The sequence below is a fragment of the Scatophagus argus genome, chromosome 23 (assembly GCF_020382885.2).
Source record: "Scatophagus argus isolate fScaArg1 chromosome 23, fScaArg1.pri, whole genome shotgun sequence".
NCBI lineage: Eukaryota > Metazoa > Chordata > Actinopteri > Scatophagidae > Scatophagus > Scatophagus argus.
This window is the reverse complement of record NC_058515.1, coordinates 541,865-565,530: the sequence shown is the minus strand read 5'-3', so window position 1 is coordinate 565,530 and position 23,666 is coordinate 541,865. Positions and strand designations below refer to the sequence as shown.

General features: G+C 41.5%; 1 protein-coding gene across 3 annotated transcripts in view; it reads right to left on the bottom strand.

Annotated features, from left to right (window-relative positions):
* lrch4 (leucine-rich repeats and calponin homology (CH) domain containing 4) overlaps positions 1-22,828 on the bottom strand; it is a 47,638-nt gene extending 24,810 nt beyond the window's left edge. For all 3 annotated transcript variants that reach the window (XM_046380229.1, XM_046380231.1, XM_046380230.1), the window contains exon 1: positions 22,422-22,828. In XM_046380229.1, coding sequence (XP_046236185.1) covers positions 22,422-22,593 — 172 coding nt within the window. In that variant the 5' untranslated portion in view covers positions 22,594-22,828. The remainder of the gene's footprint in view (positions 1-22,421) is intronic.
* Between the last annotated feature and the right edge of the window lie 838 nt (positions 22,829-23,666).

Genomic DNA, 23,666 nt, shown 5'->3' with positions numbered 1-23,666 from the left:
TGAAATCAATCAAATTCATACTTTGCTTTTAGATCTGATGGGTCCTTGTGCCATTTGACAGGACCAGCTCTCTTTTCCAAAACCAGCAACCTAAAATTAACAAGCAGCTCCGCGCAGGGAAGCCACACTGCTGTGACAGAATCTTGGCAAGGTCAACCCTCGTCCACTTCTGAACAAACTGGGTGAGCAGCTGCAGAAACAGCTTCTATTGGCTGCTTCCTGCTTTCAGAGTTACTGTATGTAGGCCATTCCCATCCATCTTGAAGGATACATGAATACCAATACTAATGTCAATTAAGAATTAAGGTGAACCATCTGGCCCAGATGTACAATTTCTTACTGTGACCTTATTTTGCTTCCTCTCTCCATCAAAAATCTCCTACCTCTCAAACCTTCCACTTACCTAATGATTATGGGGCATGCTCAGTACCGACCCTGTCATCAACACATCTTCTTCTCTACACAAATATGTGTATCACTTAAACTCTTCATCAGGATGCACATGGGGTGAAAAATGTGAGCATGCAGTAAAGCATCAACAGATTGTCTATAGAGCTGCAGCAATTCCACCATTAGCACTGAGCTTTCACAGGCAGCAGGAAGAGACAGAAGTCTGTCAATGGCAGACAGCCCAATGGCTTTTTATCGATTGCTGGAAAAAGAGGAGGAGGAGGAGCAGGAGGAGGTACTCCATCTCTTTGTTCAGGCTTCTACTCAGACCTCTGGAAGACTCCGACCAAAAGCAAAAGCAAAGTGATGATATTTAAGGAGAAAAAAACCCAACCTATTTCTGATATCTAAAAATAGCTACAAATGACATCAGTACATAAAAGAGGAGGAGGTCTAATTTTGTGTTCAATAAAGAAGAAAGGCTACATACTTTATTGCTAAGCCATGTTTTACAAAGAGTTAACAAAGAAAGCCAAGTTTCATTTTCAGGACCACTTCACATGGCCTTAATGAATACAGCCACATGGTTCAATGTGTTGTGTGTGTATGTGTGTTGTGCCTGACTGTACGTACAGTAAATGTGAGCGTATTTGGATTCTGTACAGTCGCTCCTAAAGCCTGAGCTCTACCCGTCCTCACTGTCCCATAGCTGGAGGGGGGCTGTCTGAACAATAGGTGGGGGGTGGAAATAGTAGTGTGTGCCTTTGTGTGTGTGTGTGTGTCTGCTCTGGGGGATGGAGAGGTTGTCTATTCTCTATTGCAAAAGATAACCAGAAATCTGGGAGCTCCAGTTTGGCTAAAAAGGAGGTGCTGGACATAGTATGCGCACCCACATTTAATACAAATGACTACACTGAGTGCCTAACCTCAAACTGCATCCTAAATATATTTAAGTTCTTATCTTAACCTTAAATCCACTCATTCATACAGAAATGGCCCATATTTGGACTTTGTAGGTACAAAATAATAACAATAACAATACACAGTACAATACAGTGCTCTCACTGACCTATCATGGTTCACACTGCAACCAAAGTGGTCGAATAAGAGAGTGTGGGAGTTAAAATCTGACTTTGTTGCATTTGTGCAAGTGACCCAGTTGCCCAGCATAGCAAGAAAGCCTCTGCAATTCCACATGCAGTTCAACTGTGCAGAGCATTTGAGATGAGAGCTGCCACAATGGTACAACAGACTCAACCCAAGGCATTATGGGATTGCCATTGAAGGCTTAACAACAATACTAACAACAACAATAACTGTTTTCAAATTAGAAAGTAGATAAATAATGACAGAAGAACTTCAGTGTCGGATTTATCACTATAGTTGAGAGTCTCGATCATGCAGCTTCCCAGAAATATTTCGACATTTACTTGAAGTATCTTGCTAGCTTCAGCATGAAGTCATGAATTTTATCAATAGTAATGATACAGCAGTGAAGACTGCATCCATTCACTGTTAGGTCTGGATGGAAAATTATTGTTATATAACAATACTGTAATGTGTAATGGAGAGCAATTGGTCCGCAGCAGGAAATTGCCTTTAAAAAGACTTGCTCTAATCCAAAGCCAACTCCGTCAGCTCCACAAAGCCACATGAAGAGGAGGAGGAGAGCCAACAGGTCATGACAGCAAAAGCTGAGGTCCTTCCACTTACAGCATTAACTCACACTGGCCTTTGCAATTTGTTTCCAGATTGTCTAAATCCAGCAGAGACAGTTCACAGCTGGCATTACTGCATGCACAGTAAATGCGTCTCAGAGAATGTGAAGGAGAGCGGCACCAGCTATAACTTTGGCATAAAGTAAAGTCCCTGTCACTGTAACCGGCTTGTGGTAAAACACACACCTGCGGAGTCTGCATCAGGAGAGAAACAAACCAGTGAATGTGTGTATTGTCCAGACTTGCTAGTATGGGCAAAACTGTTCTGTTGGGATCTGAGGTAAAACCCTTGGCCGGCTTCTGAATTGTCTTTCTTTTTACGGTTATGAAGTGGATTGGAACTGAACTGCAGGTAACTGGAAAAACAAACTCTGTGAATGTTGGGTGAGTTTTTCACATGCACACACTCATATACACACCAAGACTGCTTCGCTTGCCTAATTTACTTGCACTTATTGATAAGAGAATTAAGTCGTGGGTAATTTGTTTTTTGCAGTGCCAGAATTTGGTGATGTACATTTCATTGCTACTTGCTTTATTTTTTTTAAAGTTTTTTGATGGAGTCATTTTATTCTTATTTTATATTTATTATTTGGGAGACATGACTCTGACTGGCAGCCCTTTTTATTTAAAAGTCTGAAACCCCCTGCACACTGTGATCAGATTTGATGCTGCACACAGTTTTGAGTTTGAACAGGAGGAGAAGCTGGACGTGTGCAGTCCGTCACCTGCAGCTCCTCACCCAACAGCACACCAAGGCTGCTCCTGATTGTTCCATTATCCCGTGCAATATTTCAAAATGATCTGCTAACAACTTGGGTTTCACCAGTTAAAGGCTTTACTGATCAAAGTACTGTTCAAACATTTGCAGTTGCAACATAGCTAAAGCCACAGGGTGACAGATTCTGAAAGGTCCCGCAGACGCAGCCAGTTCATAATGCTGCTAATATATAAATATTGCAATGAAAATCTTCCAGATTGTTACTGTAAATTAGATTTTGCATTATAAACAAACATTTGCAATGTATTTATAATGATGTTCAGGGCCAGCTAATTTTACTAAATAATTCAGTCAGATGCGTGCACTGAGGTACAACAAAACCTTTCCCCACACTGCTGAGAACAGTCCCATTTACATGAAACAAACAGTAGTTCAGTGTGATCATATGACCATTAGCTGGGTTCCTATGGCTGTGTATGGGCAACCTGCCAATACAACACCTGATCATGATGCAGGGTTATGACTCAGTTTATTGTGGCATACTGCTATACTATAAGCAAGGCTGTATGCTCTTTCGTAGGCCTGTGTTCTGTCTGCCTGTCTCGGTTTATATTGTCACGCTGGAGTCCTGGGCACACAAAATACGACATCTTTTTTTCATTAACAAAACTGCACTGAGTGCCAATACAGAAAGTCACTGAAAATTTAACCTCATTTCATCTGTCACTGTACACAATGCAAGGGAGAGACACCAGCATGGCAGGCTGCAAACTTCAGAAACTGAGGCTTGTCACTAAATGACAGGACAGTATGGAAGTAGAGACGATCGCTGAAAGAGTGGTGCGATCACTTCTGTTCTGCTCCGAAGCCATCTGCTCCCATGCTGAATGTTAATGAAGTCAAGTAACCACTCTGAACAGTGGAGACACTGAAACAACCTCCTGTGCCGCCACCCAGTGTGAGAGAGTGTTGTGCTGACAGAGCTGTCAGCAGCCCAACACCAGAGATGCACCATGGGGGCCTGGGAATTTGATGTGAACCATGAGCAGGCTGCACACAGTTTTATTTCTCTGTGTGGAAATGTGATGTTTTTGTATCAAAGAAAATGAGTAAAGCCATCAAACAGTGGATGGTACACGTATGACACAAGACTCACATAGGCCAACACAGGAGTTAAATGTGAAATATATATTTCTCATACTTGCACATCCCAATTTGAGGAGAACCCTAGAATTTTGCTGTCTGCTAACGTGAGACAAAAAGGAAAATTATCAATATAATAATATTAGAATTAAAAAACAAAAAGAAAAGTAACACATTAAGCACAAAACTCACACAACAGACCACGCAATGCTACCCCATTGGACAGAATTAATCCATACTTGCACCTTTAAGGTCTCTGACCTGGACTGACCCCTGGGGAGTTACCATGGTGACCATGCCGACTTTGCTACCGGCTTAAGAGCAGGGTCACCCATCATTAGCCGAGAGAAATTAGCTTGGTTGAAAAAGAAACCACCCAAAGCAGATGCACACAAGAATGTGTTTGTGTTTGTGATGGGAGGAACCTCCTCTTTCTGGGAGAACCTGGAGTTTTTGCAAAGCTCCGGGAAACCACTGTGAGCTCCCCTGTTATTGTCCTCTGTCACACTTTTTGTGTTTGCCCTACATCTGGTTCAGCTTCGACTGTTCGTCAGAGCTACATCCGCCAACCTCGGCAACTTTCACTCCATGCTGGTTGGATCTTTTTGACAGCTAATAGAAAACACTTGCTATGAAATCACAGACTGTGGCGTTGCCAGAAGTACCACATGCTTAAAAAGTTTCAAGCCACACAGCTATGCACCAGCACTCTGTTCACCGCATACTTACAACGGTGCTATATGCAAAAATCATACAACAACCAAAAAAAAAAAAACAGGAAATGTGTCCAAACTTTTAAAAGGGAAGGGGTGTTAAAGAGGAGAGCAGAGCAGAACAAAGAGGAATGGCCAGACAGAGCAGAGTGCTGTGTCTAATTACAGGTCAGGATGTGTTAGAGGAGCGTCCACTTCAGACGCTTACAACACTCGTGACCCAGTGACACACCGGAAGCAGTACTTATTAGTATATTCTCTTTGATACGTGAGGAAAATCCAAAATCCATCAATGCATCGAAACAGGTTGGCAAATTCTTTGTTTAAAAAAAAAAAAACCCTCATATTCCAGAGTCTGTTGTGTAACCTGGCGCCTCTCTGAGGCACATCAACACATTGACGTAATCAGCCAAGTCATTCGCTGCACTTCATTTTACAACCGAGACTGTGCTGCTACAGAATGATCTCATTCTTCACAGAATGGTGGATTCTGTGCATGCTATTCTGAAAGTTAGACATCACGTAGACTGATAGCTCAGTACTTGTTTCACTTGTAAGTAATTGTTTCCAATAAGAACACATACATTGTATTTAACATTCTATAAAGGAGGTGTTAGAAATGTCTTCAAGTCTTCATTGTAAGGCAGTAGAACTTCCTCTCCTGCTAAACTGCAGTGCGCTGTCAGAGTTCATTAACCCGCTAATCTGTTTGCAAATCTTATTACCTCTTCAAGGCCCAGACTGCTCCTATAAACTGTCAATGCCATGTTACAGTCTTCCTCAGCTCATGTCATGCTACCCTACCGCTGTAGGGTAGCATGGAGGTCAATACACACTAGTAGCTTATCAAAACACTTGATGCTATGGTCTGTGATTGGGTGTGGAATGAAACAACAACAGCCTTCCAGCAAAATGTGCACAACAAAGTCACGCAGGAGTCACAGATTGCATGACTGACACATTTTGTTTCTTGTAGAGACATGTTCTGCACTCAGAAAACAAACATCTAATATCTGAACTCAACTGTTGATGCTGGTCCCACTTCCAACACTTTAAAGATGTCCTTGATCGGAGTCATTTAATACTGGGTGTCTGCTGATTCCAAGTCCAGTCCCATATTTACCTGAACAACACAGCTGTCTAGTGCACATTCAAACTACAACCCACTCAAGCCACATTTTGCTTCATCCAGAAATAAAGTTTTGCATCAGGCCACAATCCAAGTTTAAGTGGGATTCCTGAAATTTATATGACCCAATCAGTTAGAATCAGTTATATTATGAGAGTTGTTGAGAATAAAGGAACAGCTGCCCAGACAGCAGTCAAGTTTCATTTTTGTTCTGTCATCAAGTTACTCTCTGCGGTAAAATGAATTAGTGACAGCTGATGTGAGCTACAGCCACTAATGTTTGTCATTCTCATGCTTTTAAAACAGTCAGAAAGCCAGTACGCCCACACCTTCCCAATGTGAGAGGCTGCTTCCAACTGTTCCTGTAGCAACAAGTGAACCCACTTCACAAAGCAACCGGCCAGGTTTGAAATTCTAATTCTTCACATATCTCCTCCTATCACTGTTCTTATGTGCAAGAGCAACCAGTAGGCAGTTTTAGGAGGGATGAGAGGCACCCCATCCCCTAGTGATTGTGCAATCCCTTTTCTTCCCTATAGTTCTTGTTACGATATAATAACGCTTCAAATACGCAAAGCTTAATCACCTCTTTTAACACTATGTCAAAAAAAGAAAAGAAAGAAAAAGCTAGCCACAAACAGGTAGTGTTTACTGCAAGCCGGCTGCTTTCATGTGTTTTGTTGTGCTTACCCAGAAATTCCTTCAGAAATATGTAGATATCAGGTTTCTGAATATCTCACCTGCTTTAGGGTTTTGGTGACTGAGTTCTAAGGCACATGATGAAGGCATCAAGGTCCAGACAAGTAAAAAGGGGGGGCGGGGGGAGTAAATGATTTATATGACAGCTGATTATGATCTGACTATGACTGGAAAGAGACAACATTAATAGGATGCAAAGAAGAGGAATAAAGACATGACAAACACTAGTTAGCTGCTCAAAACTGTTTCCACAAGTCACACTCTTCTTTGATTTTATATCTGAACTATAGTCGAAAGTTTTCTGATTAGCGTGTTTGTATCCCAGTTGTTCCTCCAACATTTATTCCATGCCATTCAGCCAATAAACATATGATCAGACCGCACTCAGCGTGACGCTCAGATGGAAGAAAAGACAGACTGTACACAGGTCTGTTTGTGTGTTCATGAAATGAGACTCTACTCATATCACATTCTGAGGAAGGGAGGCGAGGTTCATAAAAAAAAAAAAAGAGTGAATGACTAACAGGCGTATAATAGCAGCAGGAGAGCATGGACAAAGGAGCTGAGGAGCAGCCAGAAAGAGGATGAAAAAAAGACAAAGAGGCCGACCATGAGGATGCCAAGACAACAAAACCCCCTGAGAGGAGTGACTCAACAAAAAGTGGAGCTCTTCACTGGATTAAATCCACAGGGCTGCAGGGACTGCTGGGAAAGACCTGCCTGTGCAAACCTAGAAGACACTGATTCACAGGGAGAGGACTGTGGGCAGGCCTTAGTCAAAGCTTGTCCAATGTTTTCATAAAAGACAAGACTTTAAATTGATGATTAATTGATTTTTTAATGGTGTAATACTACATGAAAAACATTTACCAGTATAACGCTTGCCTCGAGCACACAAACTAAACGAGGAGGGTATTAGTTACAGTGCAGTGTCTATATCTGAATAAAGCTGGCTTTTAGGACAAACGTGCAACCATAGTCCACAATACAACTATTTATAGGTTGGGGGAACTGAGAGGTTATCTTTAAGTATGGAGTTTTACAGCCACAGTCTTACATTGTCTGGTGTGACCTGTAGCTTCTGGAGGCCAACATGAGCATATAAGATACTGTCACATTCACTGTCTGTTTGGGAGAATGCTCCACTGTGTCCACCAACTAGTCTGTTGTTTGGTACTGAGCACGTAGACTAAAGCAGCCAGTGGAACTGTGGGCCAGAAACCCAGGAACAATATGCTGAAACACACACTAGTAATCAGAATAGTAAGATTTCCAATGAGCATCATCTTTAGAAGCCACACCTTAATCCGTCCGTAGGCTCATTTAAAACACTAGAGCCTGCCATTCGATCTCATGCTGTTGGGGTTTATTTCAGTGTTGCCAGTGACAACACGACTCCGTGTCTGGTGTAAGACAGGATGTGGCAGGGTTGATTCCTGTTACAGTGTTAGTTACTGCGAGTCGAGGAGCAGCACTGTAGACTGAAGCTGAACCCCAAAGCGTGTGTGTGTGTTTGTGTGTGTGTGTGTGTGTACTGCATGCCTGGGCCTGAGTGCCACAACTACAACATGTTGTGTAATGTTGTAAAGTGACTTTGAGCGAGTTCATATTCAAATGAGAACATCAGTTTGACCGATAACTTCTATTTTATCATCATCGTGATATGAAGATATGTGATAAACACATTGTAAATGTCTGCCTGTAATTAATATCATAACACTTCCAAGCTCTTTTATGAGTTTTCAACAGCATCTACCAATTTATAACAAGAAAAGTACACTCCACTAAGAGTGGAACGGACTGCTGTCTTCAGCACTTACTGACGAAAGTGAAATCTTTCAACAGCTCAACAGTTGTTGCAGTGTACATTTTTTATGACTTGTGAAATATCACATATTAATTTGTGTACTTCGCATCATATGTCAATGTGCATCAAATCACCACAAACTGTTATTTTCATTATTTGACAGACTAAATGGTTATTGGATTAACTGACATTAATCGATAATGAAAATAATTGTTAGTGGCAGCCCAAACTCATTTTCCAAATTGTAGTGCTGTTCCTTTGTAACATTTTAGGCCAATTACTGCAATATCATGTAGCGAGGGGGGGGGGGGGGGTACTTTTCTCTGTCAGCAACCATTGATAAAAAGTAACTCCTTTTTGGATGTATTGTATTTGGCAAATCAAGTCAGACCTGATCTCCGCTCTCCTCCTACACCAACACCTCTCCTCTTCCCCTTCCGCATTTTATAATTATTTCTTTTCCCCTCCTCCTCTCTGTTCTTTTCCTCCTGAAGACTGCAGGGTTTGCATTAGCTCTCACATGCAAAACTCAAAGCTTCATGCAAAAGGGAAAATACGCTGTGACCACATTCAGAACTCCTGAAAATACCTTACGAGTACACTGTCAACAAGACTTGTTTGAACAGAAAATGAAAATCATAAGAATAACAAGCCATTTAGGCAGTGCAGCAGGCTCAAAATGAAATGGAACAACTCTCAGTATGACTGTAATCTATTAGCGAGGAGCATCTATTTTTTTGGGAGGAATTCTGGCTTTTTAATTTTTCAAAACGCACTGAAGGCAAAGGGACCATATCTGTAGAGGAAACTTCAACTCTGAGTGCAACAGTCTGAGAAGTGATAAACAGAAACAGATGGTACAATTGTCATGGAAACGGCATGCACATTGCAGGGGTGTCAAAACTAATTACACCATAGAAAAGGAAATACTGTAAGTATTCATGCAATTTCAGCACAGTCCATCAAATATACAAGGTCAGATGACTTATTTTAGGTACAACACTGAAATGGTAATTCACCTTCCACATGCCCATCTGATGGAAAAACAGACGTCAGTGCATATAATCACCCAAACATGCATATACTCAAACTGAAACTATTAAGAGAACTATTCAGTTTAGTCTATTACAGTTAAGGCAACTGACTAGAAGTGCAATTATTAGACCTTTAACTGATTAGTCAGTCAAAAACAAAATTAATCAACAACTACGCTTTGTGGACAAAAGTACCGGGACACCTGACCATCACACCAACAGGGAATTTCATGTTATTGCATTCTACACACAGACAGCTGTGCAGCTATAACAGCTTCCACTCTTATGACAAAGCTTTCTGTAGGAATGTTTGCTCATTCATTCAGTAGAGCATTTGTGAGGTCAGGCACTGATGTTGGATCAAAAGGCCTGGCTCACAACCACCATTCCAGTTCATCCCAAAGGTGTTGGATGGGGTTGAGGTCAGGGCTCTGTGTGGGCCATTCAAGTTCTTCCACACCAAACTCATCCAACCATGTCTTTATGGAGCTTTGCTTTGTGCACTGGGGCACAGTCATGCTGGAATAGAAAAGGACTTCAACAAACACGTTGAAAGCATAACATTGTCCAAAATGTCTTGGTTTGCTGAAGCATTAAGATTTCCTTTCACTGGAAGTAGGGGGTTGAGCCCAGGTTTGTCTGAATACTTTTGTCCATATAGTATATTTTGATAATCATTTGATTGTTTCACATGTTATGGTCTACAGTGCCAAAGTCAGTTACTAAATCAAGTTAACATATTGCAACGACCTTCACACTCTCATATTTTTGGTCATTTTGGTCAGAATTGATGTGGTTAATACTATGATAGTTAACAAAGTGCCATTTCATACAACTACACACAGTGTAGGATAATGAAAATGCATTCAACTCTTATTGACCCTACTGTCACGGATTAATCCCTGGTAATCATAGTTTTCACAAGACTGGTGTAGTTCCCTGCACATCACTGCTCAGTGAGCGTGCATCTTTTATCACTCTGTCAGACAAGTCTCTCAGTTCATTATAAATGGTCTCTGGACTTCCTTTATTTGGGATTCTCATGAAAAGTTACAGCAACATCCCTCTCACCACATCCTCTGAGAGATGACAACACATTTTTGTCACTGAAATGTTACAGTAAAAACTGTAAGTACTCACTCACAGTTTTTTAGGGATGGGGCGATTAATCGATACACATCGATACAAGGACACGCGCAGACGAGATGCGAGTGCATCAGTAGTGTGAACTGTAAACGGATGCAATTTTTGAACAAAATCGAGATGCATCGATTAGTAAAAGTCTGCGTCGGTAAAATTCAATATTTTTATCATTGAGTGGCTGCATTTATTTGTACGTCTAACAAACCAAATAAGACGTTATTTTTGGATATTTTTACTCTGACTAAATAGGATCTAAGTTAAGTGAACGTGCACCGCGGATGTATACTGTTGTAGGTGCACCTGGGTGATATTGATTTTATGTGGGCACACTGTTCAATACGAATATGGTGGAGGCAGAGAATATTATCTACTCACCTGTCAAACATAAATCAAAAGTTTGGCAATACTACGGACTTTATAAAAGTAGGAGAACTTGTCAAGTCAGATACAATCAAAATGTGCAAAATGTGCCTTGCTGCTGTACGCTACACAGGGAGTATCACAAACCTCACTAGTCACCTGAAACGACGGCACGGTGTAACTGTGGAGGCCTCCGCCAGTAACCCGGCATCTCCCGTCGTGGAGTCAGATCTGGCGACTATATCTATGAGCAGTGAGCGACGTATTGTAAGCTTTTTCCATGCTCCGCTGGATAACAGCTTCGCTCATGCAAGGACATAAATGACATAAATGAAAAGATATCCAGCCTTACAATGTTATTGAGAATGAAAGCTTCAAACACCTCCTCCATGTCTTGGACCCATGGTACCGAATACCAAACAGGAAGCTTTTCTCCAAAATTCTGCTGAATCTAGTTTACATGTTATGTTTTATAAGCAGCTATAGAAGATCTCTTTGTGAGAGAGTAATTTATTTTCTTTTTTTAATACAAAGATGACTTCATTTTATTTGATTAATAAATAATCAAACTCATTGAATTGTGCAGTGCATCGTGACTGAGTAGTGAATAATGTCGTGTCGCATCGAATAGGTTTTAGGTGGTGCTACATATCAGTAGGTGCTACATATGTATCTTAAATGCATCGGATTTGGACAGCGTATTGAGATGCGTATTGAGATGCGTATCGTATCGGCCTCATGCCAGAGATGCCCAACCCTAGTATCTATCTATCTATCTATCCATATTTATATACATATATATATATGTGTGTGTGTGCGTGAATGCAACCTCATCATTCCCTCCTAGGCCCCATGCCCTCTCTATGGATTTCCCACTTTCTCTTGAATCAGCCATCTGGACAGCAAACACTGGGAGTTAATGGATCTGTTGGGTTACATAAGACAGGCAAGGTCTCGGCCTACATTATTCACCAAGTAGTCCACTCCACACCATAAGATTATTTACACACGCTCTTACAGTGTTACATTGTGTTGCGGGACAAATACAAAGCCAGGAGGAACGCGACTTACGCCCCTTAACTAATGGCTGCCTGCTGAGCCTGGAGGAGACAGCAGCAACAGCACAACAAATAAAGAAAAGAAAAAAGCAGAGACCCTTTCATGCAACCGTGATGTCCTGGTTTCAAAGCCAGCCTGGGACCTTGGTGTTGGTCAGCTGTCCTTCAGCCACACTACCATCTTGTCCATCGATACTATGAACTGTCAAAACTTTAAAAGAGTTTGTTGGAAGACTGGGTAACCCATGCCGGTTGTTCTAGAGATAGATGTGATGACAATGTAGAGAGATCTAAATGAATGACCCTAACTTCCTTTCAAAAACCTCCTCAAAGATGAAGTTCAAGGATAAGTCTAATAATATTCTAAAGAGCCAAAGCAACAATGAGCCGATCCTACGAACAAGAACTGTGTGTGTGTGTCAAACATTGGACCTTTTATTCATGCCAATAAACACATCAGTGAGCCACGCTGCTAAAAGTGGCTGACATATTCCTTCATCACCATGAAAACACAGAGTGTACTTCAGTTGGACTCAGTTACACATACACCATTCCTGTCCTACTATGGCACTAAACATGGATTCAACCCCTGCTGAAAATAGTTCCCAACAAAGGTACTATTTCCTCCTGTTTAAGGTTTGATACAAACCACAGTGTCTAGCTGTTACGGAGTCTTTTTTTAATTAGACTATATATTTATAATTTGATCAGTAGGAACCAATGGACTTGTGGCGTACAGCCACAGAGATTACAGGCAGGTGAGAGGCCAACTGGTTGGCTTTAGTCTGTCTGTGGAACATGTTGACAAAAAAGAAGATTTTAGAATAATTCCATGTTTATCCTTTTAAACAGTATCTCCCAACAGGTAGATCAAAAAGTGGTCTATTGTGAGTGGACCATGAGCTTTAAGTAAACTAAATTTCAGCAGATTGCTTTCATTTTCAAGCATGGTCTCTGGGGAAAAAGGTCACAAAATATATGGAAACAAAACAGAATGCAAAGTTAGCTCATGTGCGGACCCTGACATTAAGGATTCACGATGCAGACGTTTTCAGTCGATACTGGTGACCAATAATTATCTACTTTTCTTGTTAACTTAAGAATCAATCAACAATAATTTCACATATTGTATATTAAAAGAAACTTCAGAACACATAGATGATGCTCACCTGAGGGTAGGAAAGACTATGATACAGTGAAGACAGATGGTGTTAAAACTCACTGACATTTTCCCTCCCCTCTGTGTAAAAGACATCCACACGGGCGATGACACGTTTGGATTTCTAGTCGACACCTAATATTCTTTATAATAACAGAAGATGACACATTACAAGCTGCGCCAGTGGTATGAAATGGTATGCAATTCCTGTCTCCTAACTGGGTGTGGTCCTCACTGGGCATCTTGAGCCATTTCAGTGTCAGAATGTTTGGATGACACGTGGCTGGTGAAAAACATGTCCAATATTTATTCTGGTGGGCCAAAGAATCGGTCATAATCTGTGCTCACATGCACTCCTCCCATTGGAAGAACTAGGCCCAGAACCAGGTGCTGGTTTCTTGAAGGGGAAGGGCAGTGGTGACACCCACCTGACACAGATGCAGGAAATGGCTCAGTGAGACGTTTCAGTTTCTGAACCATCTCTGTCTACACTGTGCGGCTCTAGCCAGCTGCAGCCGTTTGACATCATGAACAAGTAAACAGCATGCTATTCTTCTCCTTCGGGAGAAGAATGCTGGTTAAGTCAATGAAAGCAATGTGGCTCTTTATTATTGATTCTATTTATCAGGTATAATCTCATCATCAGTCAATACGCCATAGTATAAATTCCCCATTATAACGACAGTAATACTCTATGTGACATAAAGGACAGGCACAGGAACAGATGCCAAGGCTGCATGAGCTGGTGCTTTCAAGCCGAACTGAACAACTAAAAGCCACCAACTCACAAAACTGACTTCCCTATTTGTGAATGCAATCTCACTCTCAAGAGCCAGATATGATGCAACCTGTGCAAGTTCCCACTGATACTTAAACGCATTAATAAGGTACAGATCAGTGTTCCAGTTTGGCTGCATCACATACAGGTGCCTCATCCAAGAAGACCTTCATACCTTAAACAAGCTAAATGCTGCTGACATTCAGTTGCCTGACAACATGTTATCCACCTCATTACTCAGTGCCTGAGGGACAACAGCCATGGCAACTGTGGAGACGTTCTGACCCATGCTCCCTCCTCCACACACACACACACGCAAACAGGGCTATGTATGGCACAGTATATGTTTGCTGGCAGACTGGAGTGTTGCCCTACAGCCTGCCTGTGTCTCTGCCTTTACTCTGGTTACCTCCCATGGGAATGAGGAGGATTCCCCCTCCCCACCAGCTGCTGTGCTCTGAGAGAGAAAACACACCAGCAGCTTTCAGAGAGAAGCGTCGAGACACGAAAGTAAAAATAATGTAAATTACTGTAAAGCATGACAAACAAATTGAGAGCAACGCAGCCTCATTTACCCTCCACTGGAATGAATAACTGACTTCTGGTCCCTGGTAATGCAACAATGCAAGAGGATGTGCACACTCCTACAACAGGGAAGCTTCATTCTACAATTACACAAGCAAGAATTTAGCAGTTTATGAAAGATTGCTTCTGGTCTCCCAGTTTTTTTTGAGGAAAAAGATCCATCTGACATTTTATTTAGTGAGAAATTTTAAAAATTAGCTTTATGGCTGTAAGGAAACATGCTGGCTGACAGAAAGTGTGGCGCAATCAGACGGGCAAAGCAGTGAGGACACAGAGGAAGAAGACAAAGCAGAAGTGAAGACTGAGTGAACAGGCAGCCCACATCCGCAGCACAGAGGAAATAAAACACATACACACACTCACACACACCCACTGCACCAACATACATGCACAAAGTCTCATTTAATGATACAGAACAGATGTAAACAACTGACAGAGAAGGCTGCAGACATATGTTGAGATCACAGTGCACATGCGTGCGTGCTCATACACACACACACACAAAATCAGGGCATGCCCAACCCAACCATTACTAAACCGTACATTGTAGTTTTGTAGTTTCTACCAGCTTAGCCAGAGCCATGTCAGGCTCAAAACCCAGCCATTTGTTTAAGACAGTGACATGTACTAGTTCATGCAAAAACTGATACTTTCAGTATTTTATTTCTCTGTCCCCTGCCACTTCTAGCTGCTACATGAGAAAGTGGTGTAACTGGCTGGCAGTACTGGGGTCTCTGCTCCTCGCAGGAGAATAAAAGGATGGCCAGATCAGGCAGTGTCTGATTTCTACAGACCTGAACTGTGATTGGACTGGCGAACTGCTTTATTTATTTATTTTTTGCTTTTTACAAATATCCGATTAAAAGTATAAATCAATAAAAATTATTAACAATTCGGTTTGTAGGAGTTTGCACATTACAACCAACTGAACACTCCTTCACTCATCCCACACTTTAAAAGCTGGTAGGAGAACCTACATTGGCCTTCAGGTGTAACCACCTTAGGTTGGAGTGTTAGTGCCAATTGGTGCTGCACACAAAAAACAACTGGCTGGTGGCAATATGATTTTGCAGGTATTTGGTCATAAACCATTGAATCAAAACTGATGATAGAGCTAAATTAAAAAGATCACAAATGTTATTATAAATCATCTTGTGATGGTCATAAATGTCTGAACCATCAACTATATATAAGGATGGATAACATGAGAGCTCCCCAAAAATGAAGCCAAAGCCTCTCAATCGCCCCTGGTGGCTGGCTGCAGAACAGCTCATAAACTCTCCCCCTCCATGTTAGCAGATGGGACATTGGCCAATCTAAAAACGTAAGTACACGTCAAATAAATTTTTCGCAGCGGCGTTTTGTGTTGGAAGTTTAGGAAGTTCATGCTGAAGTACAATTAAGTGTTGATTGACAGCTGATCACTATCCACGACAGGGACAGACAGGTGAATGAGCACCATCACTACTGCACAGACTCTGGCAACGAATGACATAATGAGCAGTAGATGGCAGCATCTGGTAGACACGTCCAACTTTATATACTGTATGTCAATGGTCTGAACCAAATTTTATGAAATCTGACTAGTAATTGTTCAAACAGTTCATTCAAAACACAAATGTCAACTTCAGGATTGACCAAAGTCATCAGGATGCATCTGGAGACCCTGGATATCAAACAGCAATTATTTTTGATCATAACTACCATCACAAAGTTAAATCACAAAGAGAACGCAAGGAAGAAACAGCATTTACGAGCTACTAGCTGTGTGTCTGCCTCTGCTACAGACATTCTGATAATGAGGCTCTGGGATGACAGTCCTGACCCTTAGTGGAATACAGCTATTCTAAAGCTGTCCAAGCTGTATTCTGCACCATGTTTTGAGTTGTTTGCACCTGAATAAACTCAGCCCTAATGCACACATTAGGTGCCAGGATATTTTTATTGTCAGGAGAACGGTTCATGATTTGAACTCAGGGTAGCTGCTGTGAATCAATGCTAGCCACAGATGCCCTCATCAAATTTTTCAAAGTTTTCAGTTTGTTGAGTCCCTGCACAGACTCCTCTGAGTCAGTCCTCAGCAGATGAGTGCCTAAAAACCAACAAAATGAAGTAAACAGGAATTTGACTAGAGACACTGGGTTTCACTGTTGTTAAACAGTCTGGATGATAATGATAATGACAGAGTCATGGCCTTAAACCGTTCCAGTTTAACACCAAAAACACACGAGACAAACGACCAAAGTGGACAAGGCCTTTCACTTATTTTTCAGAATGAAAAATAATTAGGCCTTTCTAACTTTAATCCATGAAATAATACAATGTGAAAAAGAAGGGATTAGATATTTGCTCAAAGGCCGACAAAAGGGCTGTATGCCACCTTACAGGAACAGCATATTGAAATATCCTTCACACATATACACACACGCTTCCCTCATTCATTATTTCTCTGAGTCAGCTGCTGGTCTTCTCAGTTGTGGAGAGGGAGTGCTGGCTGTCCAGCTCCCCTCTTGCTCTTAACAACAGGCTCTGGTCTCACATCCCCAGAGGTCATGTGAGACTGGAGGTCAATTTATGAACTTTGAGCCCATGCAACAACATTTCCGCTGCTTCTGCCACCAAACAAATTAAAACTACATAGTCTTCACAGGTCCCAACAATTCTTTTTTAATAAAATGCCTAATATATAATATTACTACCAGAGTTTATCACTAAGAGGAAGACTCCAGTGCCAGTCTGAGTCTTTTAATATTGACTATTTGTTCTTTTCTACATTGTCTACAGTGCTCACTCACGTACTCACACATTTCTCTTATTGTAAGTGCAGAAAAAGGAAATAACCACAATAAAAATCGCAAAAATGTTGCCTTGTCATTCCTCATTAAAAGATCCAGAAGTTAAAGTGTTGGACACAACAACTCCGACGTCACTGTGAAATCCATTCTCAGTGTAATCAGATGTTGAGCGAGAGAAAGTTTAAAATAGTTGTAAAAATAGCCTTCCAGTGTCAGACTGCGCACATGCATCACTGTGCACAGTGAAGCGCAAACACTCGACTGTGGGAAAGACAAGAAAGAAGAAAAACACAGTGTAGACTGGAGGGGCACTTCAAGTTAAAATGACTTTTTATCCAGTAGCAAACACAAGATGGGGTGCGCTTGCAAAATGTTACTAAATTAAAGCAAGCAGAAAGATTCTTTTTTATTGCCTTTTAACTCAATCTCTGCTTGCACTATTTTCAGGCCTGTTAGCTATTTTTTGATTTTATTTCGTATGCTGTACACCTCACTCACTCACATAGTCACTAGTCACCACTTTCCAGTCAACATTCAAGTGATTACAGCTGGGGAATCGGGGATTATTCTAAAAGACACATCGGGTTTATGGCTGGGGCATATGACTTACAAATAATATCTCAATATTTTAAGCCTATGCTGTGATACATGGTGTTGATACATCCATTTTAACACTGAACTAAAAACAAAAAAAATATATCACACTTTCCCATACATTCATTTTTGGTATGAAAGAGATCACACTTAAAGATGCAGAACAGTGGCACCAAAAAAACCTTTTATTTAACAGATTCAGTCCAGTAACACGAATATCATCATTCCTAAACCCATGCATGGTAAAACCTAATTAGAAAAGCATTTGCTCAGGGGTGGGCTGTGTGTATTCAGTCTGCAACAACACACAGACATGTGGGTCCACAAGGTGCACACAACAGACAATGGCTGGGCTTTGTTCCCTCCAACTGCTCTGAGCTACCGGGAAACACTCTGGGGGAAGCAGGCCAAGTCTCCTTCCTTGTGTGTGTGTGTGTGTGTGTGTGTGTGTGTGTGTGTGTGAACCTTTGACCTTCCTGAGGGAAGCCGTTCCAGTGGGGAACAAGGACTGATGTTATCCTAAACACTGCTGGGCCTCCACAGCCCAGTCTTATCCCACTTCAACCAACATATTCATCTCTTTCTACGACAACGCAGCCTCACAAGACTCAGCGATTCGGTGGTTCAACTTGTACTTGACCCACCTACTGTCGTTATTCTCAGTTTAATATAAGAATTTAGTATATATTCAATTAAAATTACAAAATGAGTACATGAGTACATGAGTACAGCACCCTCGAACAACTCTTTGCTGTACGCACTCATGATCTCTTGTGTCTGGTCCTAAACGCCGACTACAGACGCTGCCCCCCCATCATCAAAGCAGATGGCAATCACTGATATATCAGTGCTGTCAGTGTCTACAACTAGGATGACAGGTTGAAGCAGGACTATCCTTCTGATCACAAAAAGAGAAAGAAAGACACCATGAGAGTGAAGAGTGGGAACAGCAGTCCAGTGAACTTCTGTTCTCTCCAAGTCTGATGTCAGTAAATAACCCAGCTAACCCAGCTGTTGGTCTGCCTGACTAAAGCGAGAGCAAAATTCAAGTATTTTTTAGACTTGATAAACATCCATAAGCAACAGCATTAATAAACTACAGCTCAGGCAAGAAAAAATTAGTCATGCATGAACATGTGTTACTATGCATGTGCATACCAGCATCAGCCTCTATGGGAACCAGTCAGTCCAGGCAATAAAGGGGCATGGTGACACTGAATTCTGAAACACCAGCCAAGGTTTAGTTACAACTCTGCATGCAAGATGGAAAGCAGTGGCTCTGACTGACTGTTGACTAAAGCCAGTACTGTCTTAAGTTTTACATTTTATAGTCAATAATATATAGTTAATAAGTATATTGTCATTTAGTTAACTGTCAGGAAAATCAGTTAGGTAACTGACAAGAATGTCCGATCTTGACTAAATTCAGATACTTGAATCATGAAGCAGCCTTGCTCACTGATTTGCAGCATGTCCCACAAAAATCTGATAAACAGAGACACATTAAAGACATGATAAGTGATGTGACAAATTCTGTGACAGAAATCAAACAATTGGTCAATTCTGCAACAATTTAATATGTGATTAATCAACTCAGTTTTTCCAGGGAAATATTTCAAACATTCCCTTGTTTCCATTTCTGAAACATGAGAAACTGCTGCTTTTCTCCATTTATGTGATAGGAAACTGAATGGTGTGATGGCTTTTGTTCTGTCAGACAAAGCAACACATTTCAAGATGACAACTTGGGTCGAGAGGAACTGTATGAACCATTATTCACGATGTTCTGGCGAATGAACTTGTCCAACCTGTAGAAAGCAGCGTTTAACACAACATGGTTTAAGACAATGTGTTACCAACTGCAGACTGAATTCTATTCACAGCTTTTTAAATGTTAATTTCAGCAGCCTGGTCTCTCAAATATGTGGACACATTATAGAGATATTTAAGCATTTCTCAGCTTTATACTGACTACATCAAACACACACTATATACTGTATGTGAAGCTCTTTATTAAACCTGGATTTAAGTCTGACTCTACTGTTTCAAGACAAAAAGTCACTGTAAATGCAAATTTTCTCTTGTCCTTTTATATTTTCAGCAGTGTTGTCCTACCTGTTAGGTTTTTACAGTCCTAACTGTAATAAGCAAAAGCTTATTACGCACACACCCAGGGACACAAAGAAACAGAGGGTCAGAGTGTGCATAACTACCAGGTGTCTCAGTGAAATGAGAGAAGCTCATTACTCAAATACTAGACATTACCACAAAGATAGCCTAGGTGCTGCAAAAACATGTATTCAAGACTTAATATCTACCACTAGGCCTATAAAGGAGCAAAACCCTCGAATTAAAGCTGAGTGAATAACAAATGAGTCACCATGAGTCAGACCAAATGACAGTGAGGGGACCAGCTGCCTTCTTCAATGAGAAGGTGAAGCCACGGTTGAACACATGATCCATCCATTTTGTATACCGCTTATCCGTCAGGGTCATGAGGGGGCTGGAGCCTATCCCAGCTGACTACAGGCAAGAGGCGGGGTTCACCCTGGACTGGTCGCCAGTCAATCACCAGGCTGACACACAAAGACAGACAACCACACACACACTCACACCAAGGGGCAATGTAGAGCAGCCAGTTAACCTAATGTGCATGTTACCTGGAGAAAACTCACACAGACCGGGATTCGAACTTGGAACGGTCTTGCTGTGATTTTTGATATGTTTCAGTATCAATAGCAAAATTTTACTATTTTCAACACCTTGCGAAAGCTAAGGTGAAGTAGGCCCTAACACTGGCATACCTGAATGGAATGCAGCCTTTATTAATTAATGTTAACGATATTTGACAAACCAAAATGGCATCTGTGCCTGTCTACTACAGCCTATCTCTTGTGGAGTTCTAACGAAACTCAAGACCTCCCATTTTATCCACTCCACAAGGGGTCTCGAGGGAACCTCAGATCTCAGCCTGATTTTCGAATTGGTGAATTCATCCATCTGTGTGTCTATCAGCAGCTTGTATAGCAATGCATTCTCCTCCCCTTGCAGATCTGACGTGATGTCAGTGAACACATCACAGCGAGTACGACTGAAGTCCGAGGGGCCTCAGTACACAAGTCCAGAGGGCAGACATTTGGATTCAGCCAGACACCAGTTTTCTGTTTAGTCTTCAAGTCTCCAGTGACGTTTCTATAACATCATCTGTGTTGTTTTATCACACTTGACACAGCCACAGAAGACATTATATAGTACAACTGCGTTTACTATCTGAGTAATACTCAAGATGAGTAAACTGTACAGCCACGTTATAATGAGTAGAGTACCATTTTAAACCTACTCTTGCTGTGTTTACTGACTTGCCAAGCTGGGTTATTTTGTTTATCTGGGAACCTGCTCTTGTATCAATTAAGTGACAGGTATGAGATCCGTTCATTTCCATAGACAGTACGGTCTGTGTGTGTGTTTATGTGTGTTCAAGGCCTCCTCATTCCACAGGGCCTAGACCTGGGTTGTTATGAGCAGATGGTCATACCTAGCAAAGCACAGAAAGCAGTAGCAGACGATGCGGGGGGGGGGGGCTGCTTTAAGAAGCTGCGTCGTCACATTGATTTCAGCAACCTGGATGGGGTAATCCTCTTTTCAGCGAGGCAAGGACAAGGTAGTTCATTTTAATCCACATTGTCACCCACACACCTACTTCACCGGTAAGTTTCACTCTCTGATGTTGTCTTCATCATCAAATAGTCTTCTATAACGTCCTGAGCAACGCAGCTCGATAAGTGACACACATTCAGACAGTCCAGGAGGCTGGCGAGTAAAAAGCTGCCATGTCGTTACACTAGGAACTCATCTCTCAAAACAGAATACAGTACTTCGAAACTTCAAAACCACCCTTGAAGACAAAGCAGTGAAGCTATGAGCAACAACAAACCTAATGAACGATGCTCGAATGTTCAGACTACCAAAAAAAAAGTACACAAGGGGACTGTCAGCGTGGAAGATTTTAGGACTCTTCTCAGAGGACATGTTGAGGAAGAGGAACTCGCATGTCTTGACTTTTCCTCTCTTTTTCCTTGAAGTCCACTTTAAAAGAAACAAGTCAAGTTCCCTTTAAAAAGCTGGAACCTCATGTGGCTTTGCTTCAACAGACCAGAAAACACCCCATAAAAAAAAGTAGGGGCTTTGGTGGGAAAAAAAAATCCAAAATGCTGGTTCACGCTGCATGCTAACGGTAACCCTGAGCTCACACGACACTTTGGTGGAAGAAGACTATGTTAAGGAGCACTTTAAAAAATCTTATTCATCTAACAGCGGTTTGGTGGAGTATACATGCATCGAAGTACGAGGATGAGTCCTAATAATCTGAAAGAAGTCTTAATTTACAATGGACGAAGTTGTGACAGTCACAGAAACAGCAAATGCGCGGTTATTTGAAAGTCTTGTGAAACGTGTCGGATGCTGAAAAAAGATGTGCCTTCCCCGTTAGAAAAAAAGAAGCAGGTGGCGATAAAACAAAAGGCGGTTCTCACGATAACAGCTAGCTCCCTCGTACTGCTCTGTAAGTTAAGGAAAACAGTGAATATCAAACCGACCTGCATGTGTAATGTCGGAAAGGTCGTAGTTCCTGGCGCTCCGTGGAAACTCCTTCAGCTTTCGGTTGGACAAATTAAGAGCCCCGCTCGCGGCAGCCTCCTCGAGCGCCTTCTCCACGCTCCGACTGGCCGCTACTGTGGCCGGCAGCTGGGCTCCATCCCCAGCAGCCATCAAACGTACAGGTCTACCTAATCTTTTACTTTGTTTGTAGCGTCCGCTCCTCTCTCATACCCCGTAATCCGTATGAAGTCCCAACTGAGTGCCCTTTTTGTAAACTTCTTTAAAAGTATCACATAAAATCCGAAGAAAACCAGTGGGCAATGGGAGTTGTAACCGTGCCCGTCACACAACAGGAGCTATTCGCTGCCGCAAGGACTGAAGGAGAGCGGTACAAGCTGTCAATCTTTCAGGAAGTTGCATCAAGTTCCCAAAAGGATTACGGGAAGACTATGCTTCCCCTTCAAAATAAAGGCGCGAATAAGCCCCACTTCTAAAGTAACAAAATCATCTGCTTGCTTGCTTTCTCGTTTTTATGCTTGTTGATGATAAATTCATCAATGTTTTTTCACACTATTCCAAATCATCTGTGACTATAGTTCTGTATATATCCCACCTCCAGTCAGAGCACAACACTGAAACAGCGTACACAGCTGATAATTTTTTTTTTTTTACATATTTCAACTCAGTAGCTAACAATGTTTACATTGTTACATGTTTACACACCTGTAAAGTGTCTTGAGATAACTGTGTTATGAATTGCCACTTTAAATAAAACTGGATTGAATTGAATTGAAGAAATTGCTTTGAACAAGTTATTCCTTCAGTGCACATATGGATATTGTCTTGTTTTAGGACAGTGACAATTGTTTTAGGACAGTTTATACAAAGCAGACTGCACTGACAAGTTTGCTGAAAGCGGACTAGTCCCAGCCTAGTCAAGCAAGCAGGAACTGATGAAGCCTCTTGGATGAGAGGTGAAACGTCTTCAAAGACAAATATCTAAGTCCAGTTGCTTTCGATTGAATTTCCTTGAGATAACCATGACCTGGATGAATGAGAATATTCACAGGCTTGCTGAAAGTAAATGCAACCAAGATCTTCCATGAAAACATAACGATCTCCGATTATATATACTGTATTTAACGTACTTAATTCTGCTCCAAGCGTTGTATGGTAGCTAATTCAAATTTTATTTTGATAGTTACAACCGGAAGTCAACAACAGTTTTTCTTTCTACCAGGCTC